This window comes from Sinocyclocheilus grahami, unplaced genomic scaffold (assembly GCF_001515645.1).
Source record: "Sinocyclocheilus grahami isolate Dianchi unplaced genomic scaffold, SAMN03320097.WGS_v1.1 scaffold93.1, whole genome shotgun sequence".
In the NCBI taxonomy this organism is placed as follows: domain Eukaryota; kingdom Metazoa; phylum Chordata; class Actinopteri; order Cypriniformes; family Cyprinidae; genus Sinocyclocheilus; species Sinocyclocheilus grahami.
This window is the reverse complement of record NW_015505272.1, coordinates 219263-245221: the sequence shown is the minus strand read 5'-3', so window position 1 is coordinate 245221 and position 25959 is coordinate 219263. Positions and strand designations below refer to the sequence as shown.

At 35.9% G+C, this 25959-nt stretch overlaps 3 protein-coding genes and 1 long non-coding RNA gene across 4 annotated transcripts in view; 2 read left to right on the top strand and 2 right to left on the bottom strand.

Moving 5' to 3' along the window:
* LOC107587491 (uncharacterized) overlaps positions 1-2693 on the top strand; it is a 4902-nt gene extending 2209 nt beyond the window's left edge. Inside the window, exons 2-3 of the long non-coding RNA XR_001609483.1 lie at positions 1901-2034; positions 2436-2693. This is a non-coding gene — a long non-coding RNA (uncharacterized lncRNA). The remainder of the gene's footprint in view (positions 1-1900; positions 2035-2435) is intronic.
* Positions 2694-4620: 1927 nt separating this feature from the next.
* LOC107587530 (prolactin receptor-like) lies at positions 4621-13518 on the top strand (the record flags this gene model as incomplete). The annotated part of the gene is made up of 6 exons (XM_016275344.1): positions 4621-4723; positions 8814-8995; positions 9636-9777; positions 10013-10112; positions 11036-11105; positions 11724-13518. Coding segments are annotated over 6 exons (1242 nt in total), but the record flags the coding sequence as incomplete, so codon positions are not given.
* Positions 13519-14645: 1127 nt separating this feature from the next.
* On the bottom strand, positions 14646-19906 carry LOC107587490 (selenocysteine insertion sequence-binding protein 2-like). The gene is made up of 7 exons (XM_016275286.1): positions 19879-19906; positions 19529-19685; positions 19206-19371; positions 18362-18582; positions 18132-18286; positions 17790-17946; positions 14646-15839 (listed from the first exon to the last, which is right to left on the bottom strand). The coding sequence occupies exons 3-7, from the start codon at positions 19286-19288 to the stop codon at positions 15715-15717; spliced, it is 741 nt and encodes a 246-aa protein (XP_016130772.1). The 5' UTR covers positions 19289-19371; positions 19529-19685; positions 19879-19906; the 3' UTR covers positions 14646-15714.
* A 9-nt stretch (positions 19907-19915) lies between these two features.
* The window catches only part of secisbp2 (SECIS binding protein 2), a gene marked incomplete at its 3' end in the record, with an annotated part of 6802 nt that continues 758 nt past the window's right edge, over positions 19916-25959 (bottom strand). Inside the window, exons 2-13 of the mRNA XM_016275343.1 lie at positions 24751-24928; positions 24594-24663; positions 24297-24514; positions 24097-24178; positions 23558-23673; positions 23335-23475; positions 23195-23230; positions 22991-23086; positions 20689-20812; positions 20453-20616; positions 20105-20261; positions 19916-19947 (exon numbers count right to left, since the gene is read on the bottom strand). Of these exons, the coding sequence (XP_016130829.1) occupies positions 19916-19947; positions 20105-20261; positions 20453-20616; positions 20689-20812; positions 22991-23086; positions 23195-23230; positions 23335-23475; positions 23558-23673; positions 24097-24178; positions 24297-24514; positions 24594-24663; positions 24751-24928 (1414 nt within the window). The remainder of the gene's footprint in view (positions 19948-20104; positions 20262-20452; positions 20617-20688; positions 20813-22990; positions 23087-23194; positions 23231-23334; positions 23476-23557; positions 23674-24096; positions 24179-24296; positions 24515-24593; positions 24664-24750; positions 24929-25959) is intronic.

Genomic DNA, 25959 nt, shown 5'->3' with positions numbered 1-25959 from the left:
AATTTCTTTTGGAAATTGTTTGCCGGAACAATCCCCCCCCCCCCCCCCCCACACCTTGTTACACTAGTGGAGTTCTTGATCACTTGTAAAAAATCTTATAAATTTGTGATTACTTCCAAATAATGGATTCAACTTTTTATCAACCTTTTCCTCCAGTTAGCACAGGTTTTGTATTTCTTTTTAGAACTGGTTGATCATAGGCCTCATTGATCTGAGCTCATACACCTCAGTTTTTGAGTAAACATCCACAAATAATGCTTATTTTCCACTTAAAAATGGAGGTGCATAAGCTCAGATCAATGAGGCCTACAACCAGTCAGTTCCAAAAAGAAATAACCGGTGCAAACTGAAAGAAAACAAGTTGACAAAAAGGTTGAATTCAAGATTTGGTGATAATATAGCATAATAAGAGATTTACAAGCAGTTTTTAGAAGACCATTCCTGGTCAATTTAGATTTTCACACTGATCACCTTATATTTAGGCCTGTCGAAATAATCAATATATCGACTTATCGCGCAATATATGTACATGACCTCAATCATTTTTGGAGACGCAATATATCGCCCATTATTTTTCCTTAAAAATGAATGTCATCGTGTTTTTTAAATTCCACTTGCGCCTGTGTCTTTTGCAGCTTCTCGTACATAACGTGGTGTAGTTGGTGCTAGTTCAAATTAAAACAATTTTTAGGGATCTGTGCCTTTGTGCATACGGACATCTGACTGCTGAGTAGTGATTGTGTTTTTCAGCAATTGTGTGCACCCTTATTTTATAGAGAAAAGAAGCTCTGGGAAAAATCTGTAGATGAAAGAATCTCCATACAAGTTCTTTGTGCATTTTTCTTTTTTTTTGTACTTGTTACTTTGCACTTTTTGTTAGAAAATGTTTATTTACTATTTATTCATGTTTTTAAGGTATCTAATATTTTGATACTTAATTTCCATGATCTAAATATTCTTAAAAATTAAGTTTGTTAATTATTATGCTGTTACATTATGATTATATAGTCAGTGGCATAAAATGGTCTTTAAAATTACAATAATATCACTTATCGCAATTATTTCTGGGGCAATATATCGCACAACAAAAAGTTGTTATCGTGACAGGCCTACTTATATTATTTGATAAGAATGTGTAGGAATGTATATTATGTAAAATATGTACATATTATTTTTTGGTAGTCGTGTTGTCAAACTTGCTGCTGCTAAGATGAAAATAAATATTTAAGTTGTCTGGCACCGAAATAGAAAGTTAATGTCAAATGTTTTGAGGTCATTTAAACCTGGACTTTAATCCACTTCCTTCTATAATGTGGGAAAATAAAGGACTGTACTGACCACAGACAATAGCTTGTTCCATTTGGGTAAATCTCGTTCTTGGCTACCTACGTATTTGCAAATAAAGCTGATGGCATACTCATGGAAATCGAAACATAAAATAAATATAAAATGAAGAATATAGATGCAATTCAAAGACTGTAGCAAAGTGTTTTTCTACAATGATCCAAAAACATAAAGCAGATTGATTGCCCTTTCGAACTGTCTCTCATTGGAACTCATTCATTTCCAAGGCAGTAACTTTCCATTAAATCACCTCTCTGCACCTGTGTTTGCAGTGTTCGACTCTTTTGTTGATGCCTTGTGTTTATAACCTTGTACATTACCGTGCTGTCAGAAATAATCATTGATCAGTTCTGAGACAAGACAAATTCTGTACCAGTACATCACTGTGTTGTTATCACTGATCATGATAAGAAAAGATTCATGAAATCAGATAAAATCATCTTGGCACAGAGTTAACTCAGTGCTAAATTGCATACAATTTTGTACACATGATGACCTTTTAGCTGTCGTGATGAGTGAAGGTGTTGTTTACACATGCTAAGTGGTTGTTTTGCAGATCTAGATTGATGTTTCATGTAGAAACAAGCTCTACAGGTGGTGTGGACACTTCATTGACAGGAAAAATGTGGAGAGATGCAGAGCAGGCACTGACTCTGATATGGCTTCTCTCTTGGACCTCACACAGCATGTGTAAGTGAGGGAAACAGTTTCAAAGAATAAATTCAGGCAGTTGTTGTTGTGTTTATCGATTTTTTGTTGTTGTTGTAAACTATTGGGTTTTGGTGAGCGATTTTCTATAATTTAATCATTAGGAGGCCTTTTGTTTATATACAATCCATCAGCAAACAGTATACAGATTTTTAAATTCTATACTGAATTGAAAAGTAGTATAATTCAAAGAATTCTAATAATACATGTTAGTTTTCAGTATATGAAACACCCATAAATACTTTACAACACACGAAATAATAATATGGGCTATTTGCAGCATTCAATAATATTCTGTTAGTCTTTGAATACCACTTTTAGTTTAGTCCTAATATTCTTACAGATATGTTTTCATATACTCTTGAATTACACTATCTTTCCAGGTCTTTCTCCTCCGGGGAGGCCCACACTAACAAGATGTCGGTCGCCTGAGAAAGAGACGTTCACTTGCTGGTGGGAGCCTGGATCAACAGGTGGACTGCCCACCAGCTACCACCTGTATTTCAGAAAAGAGAGGTGAGTGCAGCCTACATCGCTATTCAGCATTGTTCAGCTTGCTGTCAAAAAAGTATATTTCCATTCTTTTTTCCCTGTATCAGAATATGGGTAGTTGCCTCATTAGCCGGGTTTCCATCCAAAATTGGAATATCGCACAAAACATTTGCGAACAAGCACCGTTTCCATCCAACGAGTCAAAGAGAACAAAATCATCACTTCCTGATAAACTGGCACTATACATCACTAAGAAAAGTAGGAGAAGCTACTGAATATAATAATTTTCCTATAGAATAAATGATTGCACCTCAGAACGAGCAGACGAAACATTTTTTAATGTTTTAATGTTTTAGCGTTTTGGTTCAGTTATTGAAAGAAGTCTCTTTTGCTCACCAAGCAAAAGTAAAAACTGTAATATTGTGTAATATATTACAGTTGACTTTTTTCTTGTTTAATATGTTTTAGACATTTTACTTTTTTATTTTATTTATTCCTGTGATGGCAAAGCTGTATTTTCAGCATCATTACTCCAGTCTTCAGTGTCACATGATCCTTCAGAAATCATACTAATATGCTGATTTATTGCTCAAGAAATATTACTTATCAATATTGATTTATTTATTTTCAATGTTGAAAACAGCTGTGCTCTTTAATAGTTTTTTGTGGAAACTGCAATACATTTTTTTTTCCAGATTTCTTTGATGAATGGAAACATCAAAAGAACATTTGTTTGAAGCAGCAATTTTTTTGTATCATTACAAATGTATTTACAGTCACTTCGATGGGTTTAAAGCATATTTGCTGAATAAAAGTATTAATTTCTTTCACAATTAAACTTTGGTATGATAGTTCTGAGAAAGTTAATGTCAAATGTTTTGAGGTCATTTAAACCTGGACTTTAATCCACTTCCTTCTATAATGTGGGAAAATAAAGGACTGTACTGACCACAGACAATAGCTTGTTCCATTTGGGTAAATCTCGTTCTTGGCTACCTACGTATTTGCAAATAAAGCTGATGGCATACTCATGGAAATCGAAACATAAAATAAATATAAAATGAAGAATATAGATGCAATTCAAAGACTGTAGCAAAGTGTTTTTCTACAATGATCCAAAAACATAAAGCAGATTGATTGCCCTTTCGAACTGTCTCTCATTGGAACTCATTCATTTCCAAGGCAGTAACTTTCCATTAAATCACCTCTCTGCACCTGTGTTTGCAGTGTTCGACTCTTTTGTTGATGCCTTGTGTTTATAACCTTGTACATTACCGTGCTGTCAGAAATAATCATTGATCAGTTCTGAGACAAGACAAATTCTGTACCAGTACATCACTGTGTTGTTATCACTGATCATGATAAGAAAAGATTCATGAAATCAGATAAAATCATCTTGGCACAGAGTTAACTCAGTGCTAAATTGCATACAATTTTGTACACATGATGACCTTTTAGCTGTCGTGATGAGTGAAGGTGTTGTTTACACATGCTAAGTGGTTGTTTTGCAGATCTAGATTGATGTTTCATGTAGAAACAAGCTCTACAGGTGGTGTGGACACTTCATTGACAGGAAAAATGTGGAGAGATGCAGAGCAGGCACTGACTCTGATATGGCTTCTCTCTTGGACCTCACACAGCATGTGTAAGTGAGGGAAACAGTTTCAAAGAATAAATTCAGGCAGTTGTTGTTGTGTTTATCGATTTTTTGTTGTTGTTGTAAACTATTGGGTTTTGGTGAGCGATTTTCTATAATTTAATCATTAGGAGGCCTTTTGTTTATATACAATCCATCAGCAAACAGTATACAGATTTTTAAATTCTATACTGAATTGAAAAGTAGTATAATTCAAAGAATTCTAATAATACATGTTAGTTTTCAGTATATGAAACACCCATAAATACTTTACAACACACGAAATAATAATATGGGCTATTTGCAGCATTCAATAATATTCTGTTAGTCTTTGAATACCACTTTTAGTTTAGTCCTAATATTCTTACAGATATGTTTTCATATACTCTTGAATTACACTATCTTTCCAGGTCTTTCTCCTCCGGGGAGGCCCACACTAACAAGATGTCGGTCGCCTGAGAAAGAGACGTTCACTTGCTGGTGGGAGCCTGGATCAACAGGTGGACTGCCCACCAGCTACCACCTGTATTTCAGAAAAGAGAGGTGAGTGCAGCCTACATCGCTATTCAGCATTGTTCAGCTTGCTGTCAAAAAAGTATATTTCCATTCTTTTTTCCCTGTATCAGAATATGGGTAGTTGCCTCATTAGCCGGGTTTCCATCCAAAATTGGAATATCGCACAAAACATTTGCGAACAAGCACCGTTTCCATCCAACGAGTCAAAGAGAACAAAATCATCACTTCCTGATAAACTGGCACTATACATCACTAAGAAAAGTAGGAGAAGCTACTGAATATAATAATTTTCCTATAGAATAAATGATTGCACCTCAGAACGAGCAGACGAAACATTTTTTAATGTTTTAATGTTTTAGCGTTTTGGTTCAGTTATTGAAAGAAGTCTCTTTTGCTCACCAAGCAAAAGTAAAAACTGTAATATTGTGTAATATATTACAGTTGACTTTTTTCTTGTTTAATATGTTTTAGACATTTTACTTTTTTATTTTATTTATTCCTGTGATGGCAAAGCTGTATTTTCAGCATCATTACTCCAGTCTTCAGTGTCACATGATCCTTCAGAAATCATACTAATATGCTGATTTATTGCTCAAGAAATATTACTTATCAATATTGATTGATTTATTTTCAATGTTGAAAACAGCTGTGCTCTTTAATAGTTTTTTGTGGAAACTGCAATACATTTTTTTTTTTCCAGATTTCTTTGATGAATGGAAACATCAAAAGAACATTTGTTTGAAGCAGCAATTTTTTTGTATCATTACAAATGTATTTACAGTCACTTCGATGGGTTTAAAGCATATTTGCTGAATAAAAGTATTAATTTCTTTCACAATTAAACTTTGGTATGATAGTTCTGATCTTCATTTTGTCTTATTTTCTAAATATTTGTTTAATTTGTACACCACACACACACTTATTAATAAACACACTAAACCTAGTATAGTAAATGAGTTCATGTTTACACATTTGATAAGAAATCACAGGTTTTGGTTCATTTGTTGTCAAAAGATTAGTCAACAAATCATTAATTTTAAACTTTAAACTATCAAAAACTTTTTCAGTTCTTTGGAAGTCTTTGACTGTCCGGATTATCATAAGGCGGGAAACAATTCCTGTTATTTTGATAAGCAACACACGTCTATTTGGATCATATACAACATCACAGTGGTGGCCTCCAATGCACTGGGAAAAGCCTATTCGGAATCTGTAGAAGTTGATGTTATGGATATCGGTGAGTTCATGTAATGTTTACAAAATATTGAAATGCATCCAGAAATGCTTTTGTTTTTATGTGCTTGCAATATATCCCTAGTGTATACTGACCATGCATGAATGGTTAATGATGAGGCCAGAGCCCAGCCGTCCTCCAGCAGCAGTCTCTTCTCAGGACTGAAGGCCATATTGAGTTCAACACCATAAGCTCCATATACATGCATGAGCAGTGGAGCCTTATGCAGCTCAGATAATGCCTGCATGCGGAGGAGAGTCAAAGGCACCATTGTACCATCCTAAAAACACAGTACCTATTTGTACCACAATACCTTTAAGACTTCTCACATTTAAATGACTCATACCTGACTGGCTGCCTGCAGGCGTGTCGTGTTAAACTCAGTGAGGGAGATGTACTTGGTGTTGTCCTCTGTTACGGAGAGCTTTTGTTCTCTGGAGGAATAGCGGTAGCGTACAGGTGGGTGCACTGGGGAGGACAGGAGGAAAGCAAATGACCCTCTGTCCACAGTTCCAACACGCTGCGGCGATAAATCACAGGCCCAGTGAGGAAGCTAAGAGCAAAACAGAAACATTAATGGAGTCTACAGCCCAAGGTCCTTTTAATATATCAAAGAGATTTACTGAACGTGAAGTTTCAGGTTGATACTTCATGCCATTTTCATGGCGAGAAATGAATAAAAGCAACATCTAAACTTGACAACATGAATAAAATACTTCTAAGAAAAAGACAGCAAAAATAAACTATATCATATAACTAACTAAAAGTGCATGCTTACTTTATAGTAAAGGTTTCAAGGTTCAATGAGATTCTAGGTCTTTCAAAATCTATGCTGTATTTCAAATTAATAACAGGTTCATTTCAAAATTAATATTATTATGCACTACCATTCAAAAATTTAGGGTCTGTAAGATTTTATAAAGTTTTTGAAAGAAGTCACTTGTGCTCACCAAGGCTGCATTTAGTTGATAATAAATACAGTAAAACAAGTAATATTGTGAAATATCACAAAGTAAAGTAACTTGTCTATTTTCATATATTATAAAATGCAATGAATTCCTGGTAATTGCAAAGCTGAATTTTCAGCGTTATTAAGCATGCAATCATCAGTGTCACATGATCTTTCAGAAATCATTCTGATATGCTCATTTGGTGTTCAAGAAATATTTCTTATCATTTTCAATGTTGAAAACAGCTGTGCTATTTAATAGTTTTTTTTGGAAACTGCAATACTTTTTTTTTTTTCCAGATTTCTTTGATGAATGGAAACATCAAAAGAACATTTGTTTGAAGCAGCAATTTTTTTGTATCATTACAAATGTATTTACAGTCACTTCGATGGGTTTAAAGCATATTTGCTGAATAAAAGTATTAATTTCTTTCACAATTAATCTTTGGTATGATAGTTCTGATCTTCATTTTGTCTTATTTTCTAAATATTTGTTTAATTTGTACACCACACACACACTTATTAATAAACACACTAAACCTAGTATAGTAAATTAGTTCATGTTTACACATTTGATAAGAAATCACAGGTTTTGGTTCATTTGTTGTCAAAAGATTAGTCAACAAATCATTAATTTTAAACTTTAAACTATCAAAAACTTTTTCAGTTCTTTGGAAGTCTTTGACTGTCCGGATTATCATAAGGCGGGAAACAATTCCTGTTATTTTGATAAGCAACACACGTCTATTTGGATCATATACAACATCACAGTGGTGGCCTCCAATGCACTGGGAAAAGCCTATTCGGAATCTGTAGAAGTTGATGTTATGGATATCGGTGAGTTCATGTAATGTTTACAAAATATTGAAATGCATCCAGAAATGCTTTTGTTTTTATGTGCTTGCAATATATCCCTAGTGTATACTGACCATGCATGAATGGTTAATGATGTTTTACTACAGAGGCCAATTTCAGCGTTGTTTTGACAACAGCCACACACTAAATATAGCATATATAAAGATTTCCTGTGGCTACATAAGGGCACACACAGCAAAATCAGCAAAATCTTTACGGTGAAACATTTATTCTTTGAACTTTTTAACTTTCGGTTAGATCATCATACTAGAACACAAGACAGATAACACTGCATGTGCAGTTACATAGTTTAGTTGCAATTTCCCTTAAACCAGTTCAGCTAGACATGTGTGCGCACTGGGCTCTTCCATCTGTAACGGTGAGTTAAACAATGAAGACTTTTAGAGCATCTGAGTGGAATAGAAAAGTACTAAATGGCACTAAACAGAAGCATCTCTGGCTGACTAACTGAACAGAATGAGGATGAACAGGTTTGTGTCTTGCATACTGCAAAACTCGAGCTATGTATCGAAAATCCCACTGCAGATGCTTGAATGCGCTGGCATATGGCACATGGGTGATGCTCTGTTTTTTAATTAATGCATTATGAGCATAAATACACTACTGTTCAAAGGCTGGGATCATTATGATAAAAAAAAAATTTTTTTAAAAGACATCTCATGTTCATCGAGGATGCATTTATTTGATCAAAAATACAATAAAAGAGTAATATTGTGAAATATTATTACAATTTAAAAGAACAGTTTTCTATTTGAATATATTTGAATATATTTTATTTCTAATATGCTGATTTGGTGCTCAAGACACATTTCTTATCAATAATGTTGAAAACATATTGTGCTGCTTAATATTTTTGTGGAAACAGTAATATATTTTTTCATGGTTTGATTAAGTTCAAAATGTATTTAGCATTTAAAAGATCATTTAAAAAAAGTATCCATGTAGACCGCATTCAGTTTATTTCCTTTTTTAGTACATATATTGTTGTCACTGATTCTACTATTCTAATGTCTGTGCAGTTGATTGCCATTTAAGATGATTGATCTTGTTCCACACAGTGCAGCCTCACGCTCCAGAGAATGTGAATGTGACTTTCATTCAGACCACGAACAGCCCCTATTTCCTGGTGCAGTGGCAGCCTCCGCATGACGCAGACACGCGTTCAGGCTGGGTAACAATCAAATATGAAGTTCGCTTAAAAATTGAGAACAGCGGAGACAAGGAGGACAGCAGTTGGGAGGTGAGATTCAAATCGTTTCAAGGTCATCAAGGTTCTTAAATGTTCTTATGCTTTGTAATTTTTCTTTTTAAAATCAAAACTATTTAAGGCCAGGGCTTTCAACTGGGACTGATATAATATTTAAACCATAAAGGTTTATGTATTTTTCTAATAAAAAAAAACATTCCATATAATGTATTTATATAAAAATGTCAAACGATTAATCGCATCCAAAATAAAAGTTTTTGTTTACATAAAATGTGTGTACTGTGTATATTTATTATGTATATATAAATACACACACATACATGTATAAATTTAAGAAAAATATGTTATATTTGTATATTAAATATATTTATATATTATATAAATATATACATGTAAATATATTCTCAATATATATACTGTATGAGTGTATTTATATATATATATATATATATACATAATAAATATACACAGTTCACACACACATTATGTAAACAAAAACTTTTATTTTAGATGCGATTAATCGTTTGACAGCACTAGTTTTAATTAATTATTATCAACTTATTATCAAAAAGAACATATTTTTGTATTAGGAGTCTAATTTTTGCATTTAAAAGTTTTGAAACCATGTAATGTAATTATGACTGAGACGTAGTTTTGGTTCTTGTGTTTTTAGTCATATAGTGCTGGAAAACAATTGGAGTTCAGCATCTACAGTCCGCAGCCTGGAGCAAGTTACGTTGTGCAAGTGCGCTGTAAACTAGACCACGGCCTCTGGAGTGAATGGAGCCCCTCTGCATTCATCCAGATTCCAGACGGTAAGATGATACCAGCTCCAGCAATCCAATCTTTCACACCTCCAACCATTGTGCTGCATTACTCAGCATTTTTAGCCTTGCATAACAGTGTCCAGGCTATATTAAAAATGAAATATGAATAAATGTTTAATTCTGCCTTTAGATCTATTTCAACTCATTATACAGTACAGCATTAAAAGATGATGAAAACTGAAAGTGAAAATGTAAACAAGGCTTCGTGTTTCTCACATTGCAGATATGTCTGACACGCAGAATGCGGTTATGATTATTGCCGTCACGCTAACCGTCATCATTTTCCTGTTGACTGCAGGAGTGCTGACAGTCAAGATGAAACCGTAAGCATGATATCCCACCCACCTTATCACAATGACAAAGGGATTTACACTGATAACTGTACATAAAAAGATAAGTTTTCCCAGATTTTCCTACAGAATACAGTATTCTCTACACTAATGTGTGACACAAATTGAACATTAAAGGGGTCATATGATGCGATTTCAAGTTTTCCTTTCTCTTTGGAGTGTTACAAGCTGTTCGTGAATAGATAAGATCCCTAAAGTTGCAAAGACTGAAGTCTCAAACCCAAAGAGATATTCTTTATAAAAGTTGAGACTAGTTTATGTTTACGTGGCGCGATGCAATGCAACGCGTAAAAAGACAGTATAAGTCATTATAATCAGTAATTATGTCCCCACTGGATGCAACAAATGCCTGGTTTATAATGGGTTTTCATGTTTTTGTCTCGTCGCTCCGGCCGGGACAAGGCATCACAATATGGTATGGTATCGTAACATTTCCATCACACGCTTGAGGTATTCGGCCAATCACAACGCACTGGATAGCTGGCCAATCACAGCACACCTCGCTTTTCAGACCGATGAGCTTTGTAAAAATCGACACATTTCAGAAAGGCGGGGCATAGAGGAGAAACAATAATGTACAGTATGTGGAAAGTAATGTGTTTTTTGAACCTTAAACCACATGAACACATTTCATTACACAAAATACACAAAATAATGTTCTTTTTAGCAGCATCATATGACCCCTTTAATATAACATTGTATTCACTTTATTTTTCAAAACAATTTTCCTTCTGATTTATTAGCTGCTATATGTCAGTAACTATAAGAATAACAAAGTGCAAAACTTTACCGAAGGATGAAACAACTTGCACTACAACCAGTATGTTTATAATTATGATAATAAAATAAAATAATATGATGGCAAGTTAATTCTGTATTTCCTTATTCCTCTCTAGGGTGAAGCATTTTTTACTGCCACCAGTTCCAGAACCGAAAATCAGTGGCTTAGACACTCAGCTCCTTAAGGTACAGCAGACACTACCATAATCCATGCGTTATATCATATCATATTTTATTAATTCATTTTTCTAAGGTGCAGATTTGTTTTGTAGTGCAGATTAGTTTTACTTTTGAGGTTTTTTTTAATGTATTTTTACAGGATAAACCTGTATGACTTTGTATTTTCTGTGAAACATAGAAGATATTTTGAAGAATGTTGGTAACCAAACAGTTTTGGTTCCTATTTACTTTCATTGTATGGTCAAAAATATAATAAAGTTAGTGAACAGGGACCGATTGTTTGGTTATCAACATTCTTCAAAATATCGTTTTTGTGTTCCACAGGAGTAAATGATGACAGAATTTCATTTTTGGGGGAACTATCCCCTTCAATGTAAAGTTTAAACAGCTGTGGGTTTGCTGTTAAATCCAATATAAATTTTGAACTGTCCAATTCGTCAATAACAGCTTCTTCACAAAATTTGCATTACATTGTGACACTTTCTCAGAACAGTCTGTTGAAATCTTCAATCATGGTCACAAAAATAGGAGGGGATTTTCAAAAAACTTTCTAACAGACGATGAACTGACCCCACAAAACTGCAGTTCCAATATACAAAAGTCATTTTACTTCTCATTTCACAGAGTGGGAAGTCTGAGGAGATCTTCAGTGCTCTGATTACTCCAGGATATCCTCAAATAGCCCAGAGTTCAGACCGTCAAGTGGAGTACCTCGTGGTCTCCGACTATGATAAGGAAATGGATTTTGATGGCAAAGCTCATCTCGAGTACCACAAGGGAGAAAATCGTCCCACAGATAATGCACAAAAGGTCTCTCAAAACAGCATCAAGATCTCATTGAACAGCAGCCAGGATCTAAAAACAACACTGAGCGAAAATGTCCACTCTGGGACCGTTTCCAATCAGCTAAGTGTCCTTGGAGAGCCTCAACAACTACTTCACCTTAATTGCAATGGCTCACCAGTAAAAGCTCAGGACCAAAACACTCAAATGAGCTCCGGTAGTAATTGTGAGCACGTCAGCATCAACCCTGCTGGACTTTCGGAGTACATTGAGGTTGACGAAGACCAGAAACCTCTGGTCAGGGAGGACTACAGTATGGTCAGTGACGTTATCAGTGATAACATCCTTGTACTACAAGACAACATCCCTGTACAGGGACACAAAGAGGTCAAATGTGACAAAACATCTGAAGCTGAGGAAACGGGAGGTGTTTTTGAACCTCTGGGATACTTGGAAACCCTGACAACATTTTCAAGTGAATCTTGACTATTTTGTGACTTTAACTTCAGAGGTTTGGGATTATTTTGTCTGGTTGTGTTCTGTTCAAACTGTTAAGCACTTTGTGAGTAGAGATGTGAGAAGGGTTCTTTCAGCGATCCGGGGTGTGTTTCCTGTACAGTGACATAACTATTCATAACTGATTCCTGAAACTGCTGACTGATCATTTGAACCACACTGGTTCGACAATCTAGAACTGTCGTTACTGAGGTCACGCTGGTGGAGTAATTACTTCTGCTAATGAATCATTTCAGATCAAATTAATGTCAGATTATCGATAACAAACATGGCATCTGAGGACTATAATATCTTTTTTGAAGAGTGTCAATGAACCGCGAATGAAGCAATACAATGGCGAACATTGTTCACACTCTTAAGAAACTGCGCTTTCATTCTCTTGACAAACTAAAAGACATAGAATTAAATTTGTATATATATTCTATGTCAGCTTGCGTATTTTACTCAAGCACATGATCTGTTGATCCACATGTCATTCTAACAAGAAATGGTTGTAACTACAGGGTGAGAGCTGTAGTTCCATCCACATGACTTTGCGATGCCATTTTTGTTCGTTGGAACTATGATTTCTGGAAACTGCCAATTTGCAACCATAGTTGGCTAGCAATGCTTTTGGGAAACGCACCCCTGCTATGTTGTATCTGTCAGTATGCACAACTACAGATACAGTTCGCACAGTTTCTGTGGATAATTCAGGCTAAACAGCAGGAAGCTGCAGTAATGGGTTGAAAATTAGATTAAAAGGCAGCGTCATTCAAACCATTACACATTGACCAACCGCTGTTCAAAAATACCCCACTAAAGAGCATTATATTAATTTTTAAACCTTTCAAATGTTTCTTCAACCTACTACCTCATAGCAGACATCCACAAAACATCCCACTATGAGTTTCTGCCACTTTCTCTTGAGACCTGGCACTTTTCTCAATGCTTGCTGCTCCTGATCTTTGAAAGTTGATTGTTGCTAAAAATGGGCATAGTTTAATGGAAACTATGAGCTCCTTTTGTATATTTATTCACAATGATACTATGAATATAAAAAGTGTGAGATTTCTTTGGCCAAAACAGCTAAAGACTTTACTGTGTATTTATTGAACTAGATCTAGTATTTGTATGTCGCTTGCCCTGTTGAAAAAAACAGCTCATGCTGGTTAGGTATGTTTTGACGCTGGGATGCTGGTTTATTACATTCTTTCAGTTTTCTATCCACTGCTGGACATTGTCCAGAGAAAATCAAAGGTTAGGAATTATTTTATTTTTGACCATAACATTTCAATAAACACCAGTTTTGCACATTTTTTTAATCAATTGTCTTGAGCTAAAATAAAAAGTTATATTACAAAGACGTTGAACACAGATGGATAAAAGCAGCATTTTCTAAGAACTGGTTCAGCCAAGTGGTGGTTTTATTCCAGATCAGTTAACATTTTTTTCACATTCTCAAATAGCCTAGAAGAAAAAAACATACATTTTTCCAATATTTGGGGTGAGGTTAGATGTCATGGTATGTTTTTCCTGATAATTACATTTAAAGGGACAGTTCACCTAAATTCTGTCATCATTTACTCACCCTCATACCATTTCAAAACAAAAAAGAAAATATAATTGAATGTCATTTTGAACTGTCCATTGAAGTCTATTTCACCAAAACGTTGATGGTTCAAAAAGTTCAGACATAAAAGTAATCCATATGAATCAAGCAGTTTATTGTATTTGTGTGTTGATCAATGTTAATACGTGAATAAAAGCCTAAAGTGAATCTGTTCAGTATGTAAAGTGATCATGTCATGATCATTTAGTAGACTTGGATTAAACCGCTCATAGGTTTTCTTCTACAATCTCTTCATGAACTTTTTGAATTGTTACATGTTTGGGTGAAAGGACTTTTTACAGAGGAACAAATTTCTCAGGTTTTGAAGCTGAACAAAAGTCTCATGGGCTTGGAATGCCATGATAGTGGAAACCTGAGGGCAGAAGTTGAATTTTTAAGTCAATCATCCCTTTAAAGGAGTAGCTCACCCAAAAAAATCAAAGGTCATTTACTCACCATCAAGTTGTTTCAAACCTGTGTGAGTTTCTTTCTTCTGTTGAACATAAATTCTGAAGAATGCTGGTAACCAAACAGTTGCTGGTCCCCACTGACTTCCATAATATGGAAAAAATGTATATATAATGGAAGTCAACAAGGACCAGAAACTATTTGGTTACCAACATTATCCAAAATATCTTGTTTTGTGTTTAGCAGGAAAGAACAACTGGAGGGTCAGTAAATGATGACAGAATTTTCACTTTGGTGAACTATCCCTTTTAAGCACTGCAGATTCATTACTGATTTCTATTCATTTATAATGGTCTTTCAAGAATAAGATCATTTATTGCAAATACTAGAGAAAATTCCAAAACCTTCACAATCACAGTTGTTTTTGGTCCCAAAGTCAACATTCTGAAAATACATAGAAGCAGGTAAAATGGTTTATATGTGAAAATGATTCGTTACTGCTAAGTGAAGTTTTGAATTGTTAGCTCTATGCTACATATGCCATAGACCACTGAGTACTACACAAGTGCATAACACACATTCCCTATTAACTGCAGTCAACAGCATAAAGGCATAGAGCTAAACTAACACTGAGAATTTTAAGGAGAAGCACCTCGAGCACTCAGTATTAATGGTTTAGCTAGTGTTGAGGAACAGCCAGAGGAGAATTATAAATTAAAAGTGAGGTCTAGGATTTAGGTAAGTGATGTATTCCCACAAACAGCTCATGGTCACAACAATCATTCACTTTATGAGCCTTCAGAATTAACTAGACCCTGCCGATAATGACGACACGTGGGCTGCAAACACAGTGGTCATGATCAGTAAAATTGTGCATCCAACTGGAGAAGAAAAATACATTTGATTTACAAATGTAAACATGTACATAAATTAAATGATTCAGATTGTTTCTGTCATTTTATCAAACTATTACACTTATTTGAATAGAAATAGAGGGATAATAGCTATTTTCAAAAATATTCACTATTCGGACTGTGGAAACATCAAACTAAGTATGTGATATCTATAAGAAAATATTTTTAGTCAAGGGCTGTTCTCTATTTTCACCTGTGTTGCCTCTTTACATTATTTCATAAAATCCTCTAGACAGGCACATTTGGTACTTCAAGCTATTCCTGACATTTTTCACAGGGTGCTAAAGGCTCACGCGGGGTTGGAAATTCTGTAGTGATCCGTTTCCGTGTCACAGAAGCGTGACCTCAGCTCTGCAAAACAAACAAAAACAGGCATTTTGTCTCATTCGTCGATGTACTTCCATCAACTTCCTCCTTCATGGTCATCTAGCAGCTGCTCTGAACAAATAGAAATGGATGAAAACTGGTCCTCAAAATTTAGGAAAGGGTGGTTGTAATCTTTCTCAAGCATTTTCTTCCAGATTTTCACTGAGAAAACAGAAACGGAGTGAAGAGTGAGTGGATAATTCTTATAAATTAAAACACGTTTTCACGTCACATATGCAACAAATTATAACCACTTTAATGATGCTTTCAAAAACTCCTATCAGGCTGATTATTCAATCAATAATTGGCTATTTTGTGATTGCCATTTATTTACTCTTATTTTACAATAAAAGAACAAAAACTGTAATAGTGTGAAATATTGTACTATTTTTTTCTATTTGAATATATTTTAAAATTGTATTTATTCCTGTGATGACAGTTGAATTTTCAGCAGTCATTTCTCCAGGCTTCAGTGTCACATGATGTTTAGAAATCATTCTAATATGTGACGTGACATGTGGCCAAGTATGGTGACCCATACTCGGAATTAGTGCTCTGCATTTATCCCATCCAAAGTGCACACACAGCAGTGAACACACACACACACACACCGTGAACAGCCATTTTTTTTGCTGCGGCGCCCGGGGAGCAGTGGGGGGTTCAGTACCTTGCTCAAGGGCACTTCAGTCGTGGTATTGAAGGTGGGAGAGAGCGCTGTACATTCACTCCCCCCACCTACAATTCCTGCCGGTACGAAACTCGAACCCGCAACCTTTGGCTTACGAGTCTGTCTCTCTAACCATTAGGCCACAACTTATTTTTGTTATAAAACATTTCTAAAAAAAAAATGTTTTACTACCTATGTAGAAAACATCTGTGCTGCTTAAAGGGGTCATATGATGCTGCTAAAAAGAACATTATTTTGTGTATTTGGTGTAATGAAATGTGTTTATGCGGTTTAAGGTTCAAAAAACATTTTCCACGTACTGTACATTATTGTTTCTCCTTTTTGCCCCGCCTTTCTGAAACGCGTTGATTTTTACAAAGCTCATCGGTCTGAAAAGCGAGCTGTGCTCTGATTGGCCGAATACCTCAACCGTGTGACGGAAATGTTACGCCTGGACTCCGCTTCGTCCACGGTGAAAGCCGATCCGGCGATCCACAGCGCGAAGTTGATGTATTTCCTCGTCCTCTTTTGGAAGACCAAACAAAGTAGTTTCGCTTTTACAACGAAACACACAGCGTCTTCACAACATGGCAGCGGCGGCAACAACAAAACTACAGCGAGAATAAAAGTTATGCCTTCTTTCTTTGTGTGAACATTTGGAGCGGCGTTATACAAATATTCCCACATCGTGACGTAGATATGTGGGGGCGTGTTAGAACGAGTCGTTTTAGGTAGGTGTGGCTGACTCTTAACTTTTATAAAGAATATCTCTTTGGATTTGAGACTTTAGTCTTTGCAACTTTACAGATCTTCTTTATGCACCAAGAGCTTGTAACACTCCAAAGAGAAAGGAAAAATTGAAATCGCATCATATGACCCCTTTAATATTTTTTTGGAAACAACATAAATTTTTTCAGGATTCACTAAAGAACTAGAAATGTTTTATAACAATAGGAAAGTCTTTACCGTCACTTTTAATCTGATTTTAACTTTGATTTATATATATATATATTTCATGTTAAACCTTTCAACCAACCACCATATAGAGATATAATTACACAAACAAACTCTTGAGTCTATACATACATGGCCAACCTACCTATAAACAAAGCAGGGCCATTCCATGTCAACTCAACCTGCTACAAAATATTGGATTACTGAGTAAATATACATCCATGAGATTTAATATTTTGGCTTTCATCACTATACATGCTTATCTTTCTTCAGGAAAAAATATTGACTAAAATGAAAATTTGAGCTGGGGAAGTTTCTGAAATTTGGTTGATTTGACACGGAATGACCCAGCAGCTAAATTACACATTTACATATTTAACAGTTAATGGAGTAGTTTAACAGAATAGTTAACTAAAAGGATAATGAAATTGCAGTACTGCATGCAAAAGCAATAAATTCATGCTATTTTTAAGTCTTTATTTAGGACGTACTGTACTCTGGCTCTTCAGTTCCAGAAGGTTCTCCTGACGGCTCCACCTCCCGTTGCTCCTCCTGTTCTTCCTGTGATTCAGCCTCCGGATTTGCAATCATCACCTCATAGGCCTTCCTGGCCTCAGCCGATAACTCAATCATTTTGTGATATTGGTCCTGTGGCCATCAAATACACAGAAATCAGCAAAGTGCACCAATTTTATACAATCGGTATCAATATCATGACATATATTTACAGTAATGCCACTCAAGATTCTTCACAAACATCTGAAAGGATGAAGTCTAACTCAATAACGGAAAGCTATTTACGACAACTATAACCAGAAACTTCTGGTACTTACCTGTGCGCCATCATAGTTAAAAATGCCCACCAAGCTAACAGGCACAGCTTTATTAACACAGCGGCCCAGCGCCTTCCTTGACAAGGCAAACACAAACGGGATGCCTTGATCCCGGCATGTGTCGATAATAGTGTGAAGAGCCTCGTCTAGACCGCCTACATTAACAAAACAGGCCCTCCATCAGCAGCAATGAATCAAAATGTGAGTTTGGTGCTGTAAATTGACTTTACCTTTGGACTGAATACGTTCACAGTTGGGCGAGATGATAACACACTTGACCTTCCTGAGTTTGAGGTGTTTCAGCACCTCTCGTAGGCCCATGACCAGCCTGCGCTTCATCCTGGCCTTCATGGGGTCTTTCTGATAAAGACGATCCTGAAACCTCACCAGCTCCTTCAGTAAGCTGCTCACACATTCATCTACATCTTTTCTAAGCACTTGGTTGCAGTAGCTGTTGAATTAGCAAAAATAAATGTTATCAATTAATTAATGACAATAATAATAATCATCACATTTTACAATAAGGTTCCAGTTGTGAACATTAGTTAACTACATTAACAAACTAAAAATTAAAAACACTTCTACAGCATTTATTAATGTCAGTTAATATTAATTTTAACATTTACTAATGTATTATTAAAATCAGTTATATCTTTTGATATTAATTAATGGTCATGAACTAACAATGAACAGTTGTAGTTTTATTAACATTAACAAAGATTAATAAACACTGTAACAAATGTATTGCTCATTGTTAAATGTTAGTTAATGCATGAATTAACATCAACTAATGAACCTTATTGTAAAGTGTTAGAATAATCATAATAATTATAATTATTATTATTATTGTTGTTGTTGCTGTTGTTCAAAATGATCATTATTGTTATTATTTCTCAAATTTATTTATCATCACCAGAAAATAAGGCATTCGTTTAATCACGTCTTCAAGCCTTTTTGGGAACAATTTGCATATGTTTGAAAAACAAAACAAAACAAAAAAAACAATAGAAAAAGAAAAAACAAACAAACAAACAAACAAACAAACAAAACAAAACACAAAATTGATGTTCTTACTCTCTGAACTTCCTGCTGTGGATTTTAGGAAGGTTGGGAATGGAATTAGGATTCCAGGATTTTAGTGTTGCATTTTCTGACATGCTGTCATCCAACTTGTGATGAGACGGTGAACCAGGCTGGCCACTCTCTGACTCCTTAGTACCAACGAGTTCAGGGTTGTCATCTATATCTGATACAAATTATGACTATTTCATTCTGCATATTAGAAAAACACTGATGCTACCAAGCTAGACAACACTAAAACATTTCATATTCTGATCAACCTCAGTAATTGTCTACAATGATCACATGTGAATATATTACAGTGCTGTGTTTCGTACCTGTGTGAAGATGTTGGTCATGGTCAGCGTGGCTTGTTTCAGAAGGATTCTCACTATTACTAGTTTCCTTTTCTCCAGCCTCGGTGGCCACTTGGGCCGGGTCTCTCTCCTCCAGCAGGCGGTTTTGTTTCCTTTCCTCTCTCTCCCGAAGAATGACCTCAAGGGTTCAAATAGCAAAACATCTTTAGGAATGCTGATCAAAAACAGACTCAAAATTCACAAGAAAAAAAGGTTTAAAAAGGTAAGTGTCATTTCTGCACCAAACTTTAAATGACACTCCAGTCATGTTAGGTAAAACCAGTGGCACAGAAATCACACAGTGATTTAGTTTAGGTGGACACTGGACTCACTCTTTTGAGTGGTGTTGGTTTTTTCGCCTTGGGATGACTCCTTAGTACCAACGAGTTCAGGGTTGTCATCTATATCTGATACAAATTATGACTATTTCATTCTGCATATTAGAAAAACACTGATGCTACCAAGCTAGACAACACTAAAACATTTCATATTCTGATCAACCTCAGTAATTGTCTACAATGATCACATGTGAATATATTACAGTGCTGTGTTTCGTACCTGTGTGAAGATGTTGGTCATGGTCAGCGTGGCTTGTTTCAGAAGGATTCTCACTATTACTAGTTTCCTTTTCTCCAGCCTCGGTGGCCACTTGGGCCGGGTCTCTCTCCTCCAGCAGGCGGTTTTGTTTCCTTTCCTCTCTCTCCCGAAGAATGACCTCAAGGGTTCAAATAGCAAAACATCTTTAGGAATGCTGATCAAAAACAGACTCAAAATTCACAAGAAAAAAAGGTTTAAAAAGGTAAGTGTCATTTCTGCACCAAACTTTAAATGACACTCCAGTCATGTTAGGTAACACCAGTGGCACAGAAATCACACAGTGAAACTTTAGGTGGACACTGGACTCACTCTTTTGAGTGGTGTTGGTTTTTTCGCCTTGGGAACTTCTCGCTGTTTGCCCTTCTTCACTAGTGGACAGGTGGAGTCCAGCGGGTTGTGCGGTGTTTTCTCTTGCTGCCATGGCTTTTTCTGAACTGTAGGTTCTTTGTGGACTACATGTAGAGCTCCTCCAACTAACACACCAGTAATATTAATTGTAATATTGTCCTACGAAGAGTATCCACTAATATTTTTCAGCCAAATACCTGAAAGTGTTAGTGGTCGCTGGTCTTGTTTGGATTTTTGAGACTGTTGCTTCTCCTCAAGAACGGCCAGCATGTTTCCAAGGTCAAGCTTTACAGGAACTTTTGACTTCTTCTGACTAGTCTGCTGAAATAAGATGGGATATGAAATAATTACAATGTGCGACCGTGTCATTTCTTAGACAAAGCATTGTCATTAATTTGACATTCTGATTAAAGGGTTAGTTTACACAAAAAATGAAAATTCTGTCATTAATTACTCACCCTCGTGTTGTTCGAAACCCATAAGACCTTCGTTCATCTTAATTTTTGATGAAATCTGAGGGCTCTCTGACCCTCCCATAGACAGCAAGGTAACTACCACGTTCAAGGTCCAGAAAAGTACCAAGATGATCGACAAAGTAGTCCGTGTGACATCAGTGGTTCAACTGTAAAGTTACAAAGCTACGAGAATACTTTTTTTGCGCAAAGAAAACAAAAATAACGACTTTATTCCACATTTTCGTCTCTACTGCGTCACTTTGGACGCACGTTCACGACAGTACCATGACGCGAGTGTGTGGCGGCGCTGACCCAGATACAATAAAAGACTACTTTGTCGATCATCTTGGTACTTTTCTGGACCTTGAACGTGGTAGTTACCTTGCTGTCTATGGGAGGGTCAGAGAGCCCTCAGATTTCATCAAAAATATCTTAAATTGTGTTACGAAGATGAGCGAAGGTCTTACAGGTTTCGAACAACACGAGGGTGAGTAATTAATGACAGAATTTTCATTTTTGGGTGAACTAACCCTTTAACACATCCTTTCAGATTAGATGAGGTTTAAACATCGCACTGGAAACACACACCAACCTGTGTTTTCTTAGGGTCACTGGATGCAGAAGTGGGTGTAGTGCCTTTGTGCAAGGACAGTCCCTCTTTTTGTGCTACTGAATGTCCTTTCAGTTCCTGATTTAATATAATTACAGATGATACAATTAATAGGTGCAAACATAACGAACATATAATATGAACGGCTGGCATGAAAAGGTGCTCAGCCCAAACGAATGAACTCACAAATGCAAGTGACAGGTCTGGAAACTCTTCTTCATCCTACAAAAACAAACAAACAAAACTTAACTTAAACATGAAACTTCTAAAATCTAATTTCAGAAAATATCAAATCATACATGACATACAGATTTGACAGATTTTACCTCAAACTTTGGAGGCTCCTGCTGTATCAGATGTTCCTCTAAGGACTCATCTGCTTTTTCAGATGCTGTTTTGGATTTCTTCTTTTTCTTCCTCTTCTTCTTTTCTGTTTTCTGTTCTACTGGCTGTGTAGTTAAATCCTCCTAGACACAGTAATAAGGTGCAAATTGTGTCTATTTTGTATAGTACATGTTGAAAATGCTGATCAACAATGCAGCAGTTTACCTGAGACAATGTGTTGGCTTTGAGGCTTTTCTGGATGACTCTGGGAGGCTGAGAAGCAATGTTTGCCCAGGACTGAACAGAAGATCCAGTGGGATTGGATCCTGCACTGTCCTGATCTAAATCAAATTGGGGTTTAAACAATTTTATACATTTATTTCTTTTAGTATTGATTTTTAACTTGAAAATCTAATTTAAAAAGATTTACAACCCACTTCTGTAATTTGATACATTTCCCAGTGAAACTGAATATTCATTAAGAAAAAACAACATGCGTTTTCCCTAAAACAACTACAAATTGTGCAAAATAACGGTGCGTTCTTAGTCATGTCTTAAAGTCTTTTTATGAGCCGAACACACATTAACTGCCCCCCATTTACAATAAAACTAGCATAACTGTGCTGAACTTGGTTACATTAACATCTTGCTCTGAATAAAGCACCTGACATTTACATTTAGTCATTTTGCAAGTTACAAAGCTACGAGAATACTTTTTTTGCGCAAAGAAAACAAAAATAACGACTTTATTCCACATTTTCGTCTCTACTGCGTCACTTTGGACGCACGTTCACGACAGTACCATGACGCGAGTGTGTGGCGGCGCTGACCCAGATACAATAAAAGACTACTTTGTCGATCATCTTGGTACTTTTCTGGACCTTGAACGTGGTAGTTACCTTGCTGTCTATGGGAGGGTCAGAGAGCCCTCAGATTTCATCAAAAATATCTTAAATTGTGTTACGAAGATGAGCGAAGGTCTTACAGGTTTCGAACAACACGAGGGTGAGTAATTAATGACAGAATTTTCATTTTTGGGTGAACTAACCCTTTAACACATCCTTTCAGATTAGATGAGGTTTAAACATCGCACTGGAAACACACACCAACCTGTGTTTTCTTAGGGTCACTGGATGCAGAAGTGGGTGTAGTGCCTTTGTGCAAGGACAGTCCCTCTTTTTGTGCTACTGAATGTCCTTTCAGTTCCTGATTTAATATAATTACAGATGATACAATTAATAGGTGCAAACATAACGAACATATAATATGAACGGCTGGCATGAAAAGGTGCTCAGCCCAAACGAATGAACTCACAAATGCAAGTGACAGGTCTGGAAACTCTTCTTCATCCTACAAAAACAAACAAACAAAACTTAACTTAAACATGAAACTTCTAAAATCTAATTTCAGAAAATATCAAATCATACATGACATACAGATTTGACAGATTTTACCTCAAACTTTGGAGGCTCCTGCTGTATCAGATGTTCCTCTAAGGACTCATCTGCTTTTTCAGATGCTGTTTTGGATTTCTTCTTTTTCTTCCTCTTCTTCTTTTCTGTTTTCTGTTCTACTGGCTGTGTAGTTAAATCCTCCTAGACACAGTAATAAGGTGCAAATTGTGTCTATTTTGTATAGTACATGTTGAAAATGCTGATCAACAATGCAGCAGTTTACCTGAGACAATGTGTTGGCTTTGAGGCTTTTCTGGATGACTCTGGGAGGCTGAGAAGCAATGTTTGCCCAGGACTGAACAGAAGATCCAGTGGGATTGGATCCTGCACTGTCCTGATCTAAATCAAATTGGGGTTTAAACAATTTTATACATTTATTTCTTTTAGTATTGATTTTTAACTTGAAAATCTAATTTAAAAAGATTTACAACCCACTTCTGTAATTTGATACATTTCCCAGTGAAACTGAATATTCATTAAGAAAAAACAACATGCGTTTTCCCTAAAACAACTACAAATTGTGCAAAATAACGGTGCGTTCTTAGTCATGTCTTAAAGTCTTTTTATGAGCCGAACACACATTAACTGCCCCCCATTTACAATAAAACTAGCATAACTGTGCTGAACTTGGTTACATTAACATCTTGCTCTGAATAAAGCACCTGACATTTACATTTAGTCATTTTGCAGACGCTTTTATCCAAAGCGACTTACAATTGGGGGATACATAAAGATTTCTGAAGAATGTTTGCAGATCTTCACCTGCTGTGACAGCTGATGACAAGTCACACTTTCCACTGGACGGGACTTGCTGTGCCGACCTGGTTCTTCGTTTTGGTACATTCTAATAAGAATAAAAAAAAGTTTAATTGAGGCCGTAAAGCCAGCACATGTTAGTAAACAGCTTGTGCTTTAACAGAACAATGTGTTATTTGGCCTAAACCACCATGCATGAAGGTTACCTTACAGATGGGTGCTGGTGACCTCTGACGCTCTGCTGGCATGACTGCACCAGCGCATACCCATGGTTCCTGGTGCAGGGAAGCTGCTGTAGGGTTGCTGGGTGTGATATCACCTAATTCAGGGAAATCAGCAAGTTTCATTTCAAATGTGCTACTACATATAATGGCTGATTTGGCTCTCTCTGCGGGGTTTGGGGAAGGTTTGGTCCCTCTGTAACCTGAAAGCAGAAACAAATCATCCACTTACAATTTAATCAGGAAATTATTATTAAAAGGCTTCTTAAAGGGAACAGGCACCTCTGTCTGTTGATCTCCTGCTGATTCTTTTGTCCTGAGAGGAAGGCTCAGCTCTGTTGTCCTTCAGTATCTGAAAGATTGAAAAACTTTATTAGGCTTTCAAATGTGAAATATTATATAGAATCAAATCATCCAAATGGCCATAATAGAATCAGACCTTTCCAGTTTGCTTGTCTGAACCATCGTTTAGCCCACGGTGGGTTTTGTTGTTGTGAGAGCTGCTGTTGTTGACGTGCGTCCTTGGTGCCACGTCATGCTGATTGTCTACTGATCTCTGCCTTCTCTTGAACCAGTCCTCGGGTGACGACTGGAATGCCTTGTTTTTATATGGAGCGCTGTGTAAAGATACAATAAAGATAAAAAACGATAAAAATCATTTAACTAGTCAAAACTAGTACAGATTTTGTTTGTTGCTCTTCATTGCATTGTGACATAAATCAGCCCAAAAAAAGCAGTTGGACAATTCAAATTGAAAAATGAAGACAAGAAGGATTGTGACAATTTCTTGCTGTCAAATGCTAGCAGAAAATAATCATAGCTCAGATTTTAAGTCGTCATTATTTATCCTCATGTTGTTCCAAATCCATTAAACTTTGGTTAATCTTAGAAACACAAGATACCTTTAATGAAACCTTAGAGGTTCCATCATTGACTTACAAGAAAAAAAAGTTTCAAAAACGTCACAAAGGTGCTGTAAAACAAGTCCAAACGTAATTAAGTGATTTAATCCAAGTGCTGTGAAGAGATATGTTTGCTTTATATGATGAACAGGTTTAATTGATTATTTTATAAATTACATCTAAACAGTGATTGACATACATAAAACACATCACATTTGGTGAACATGGAAGTGCAGATGAAACTTTAATATTGAGTTGAGCAGTTTAATCCATTTTGCAATCCTTTTATATATATATATTTTTTTTTTTAGATCTTCTGGACTTTCAATGGATGGACAGAAACTTCTCAGGTTTCATTAAAAAATTGTTTCTCAATGATTAACCAAAATCCCATGGGATTGGACTGCAACAACATAAAGGTGAGAAAATTATGACAATTCTTTGGGGGTGAACTATCTCTTTGATCTGATGAACTACACTTGTGATTACTTTGATAGGACACCTCTGTCTCTGTGTGTGTGTGTGTGTGTGTGTGTACCTGACCAATTGTTTTACATTTTCAAAAAATGGTTCAGGAAAGTATGGAGCCATACCATGGTCACAAATTTGTTCACACAACTTCTTAATTCATGGCCATGTTTTAGGAAAATTGTGGCCACAATGTACTAATTAATTCCCTCTTTTTAATTTTAATATATATATATATATATATATATATATATATATATATATATATATATATATAC

Coding starts and splice junctions, on each gene's coding strand:
- LOC107587490 (XM_016275286.1), bottom strand. CDS start 19,288: ATGTCAGAAAATGCAACACTAAAATCCTGGAATCCTAATTCCATTCCC. Junction 18,583..19,205: donor CACAGCAGGAAGTTCAGAGA/GTAAGAACATCA, acceptor CTAATTCAACAG/CTACTGCAACCAAGTGCTTA. Junction 15,840..17,789: donor AACTGAAGAGCCAGAGTACA/GTACGTCCTAAA, acceptor CTGTTTTCTCAG/TGAAAATCTGGAAGAAAATG.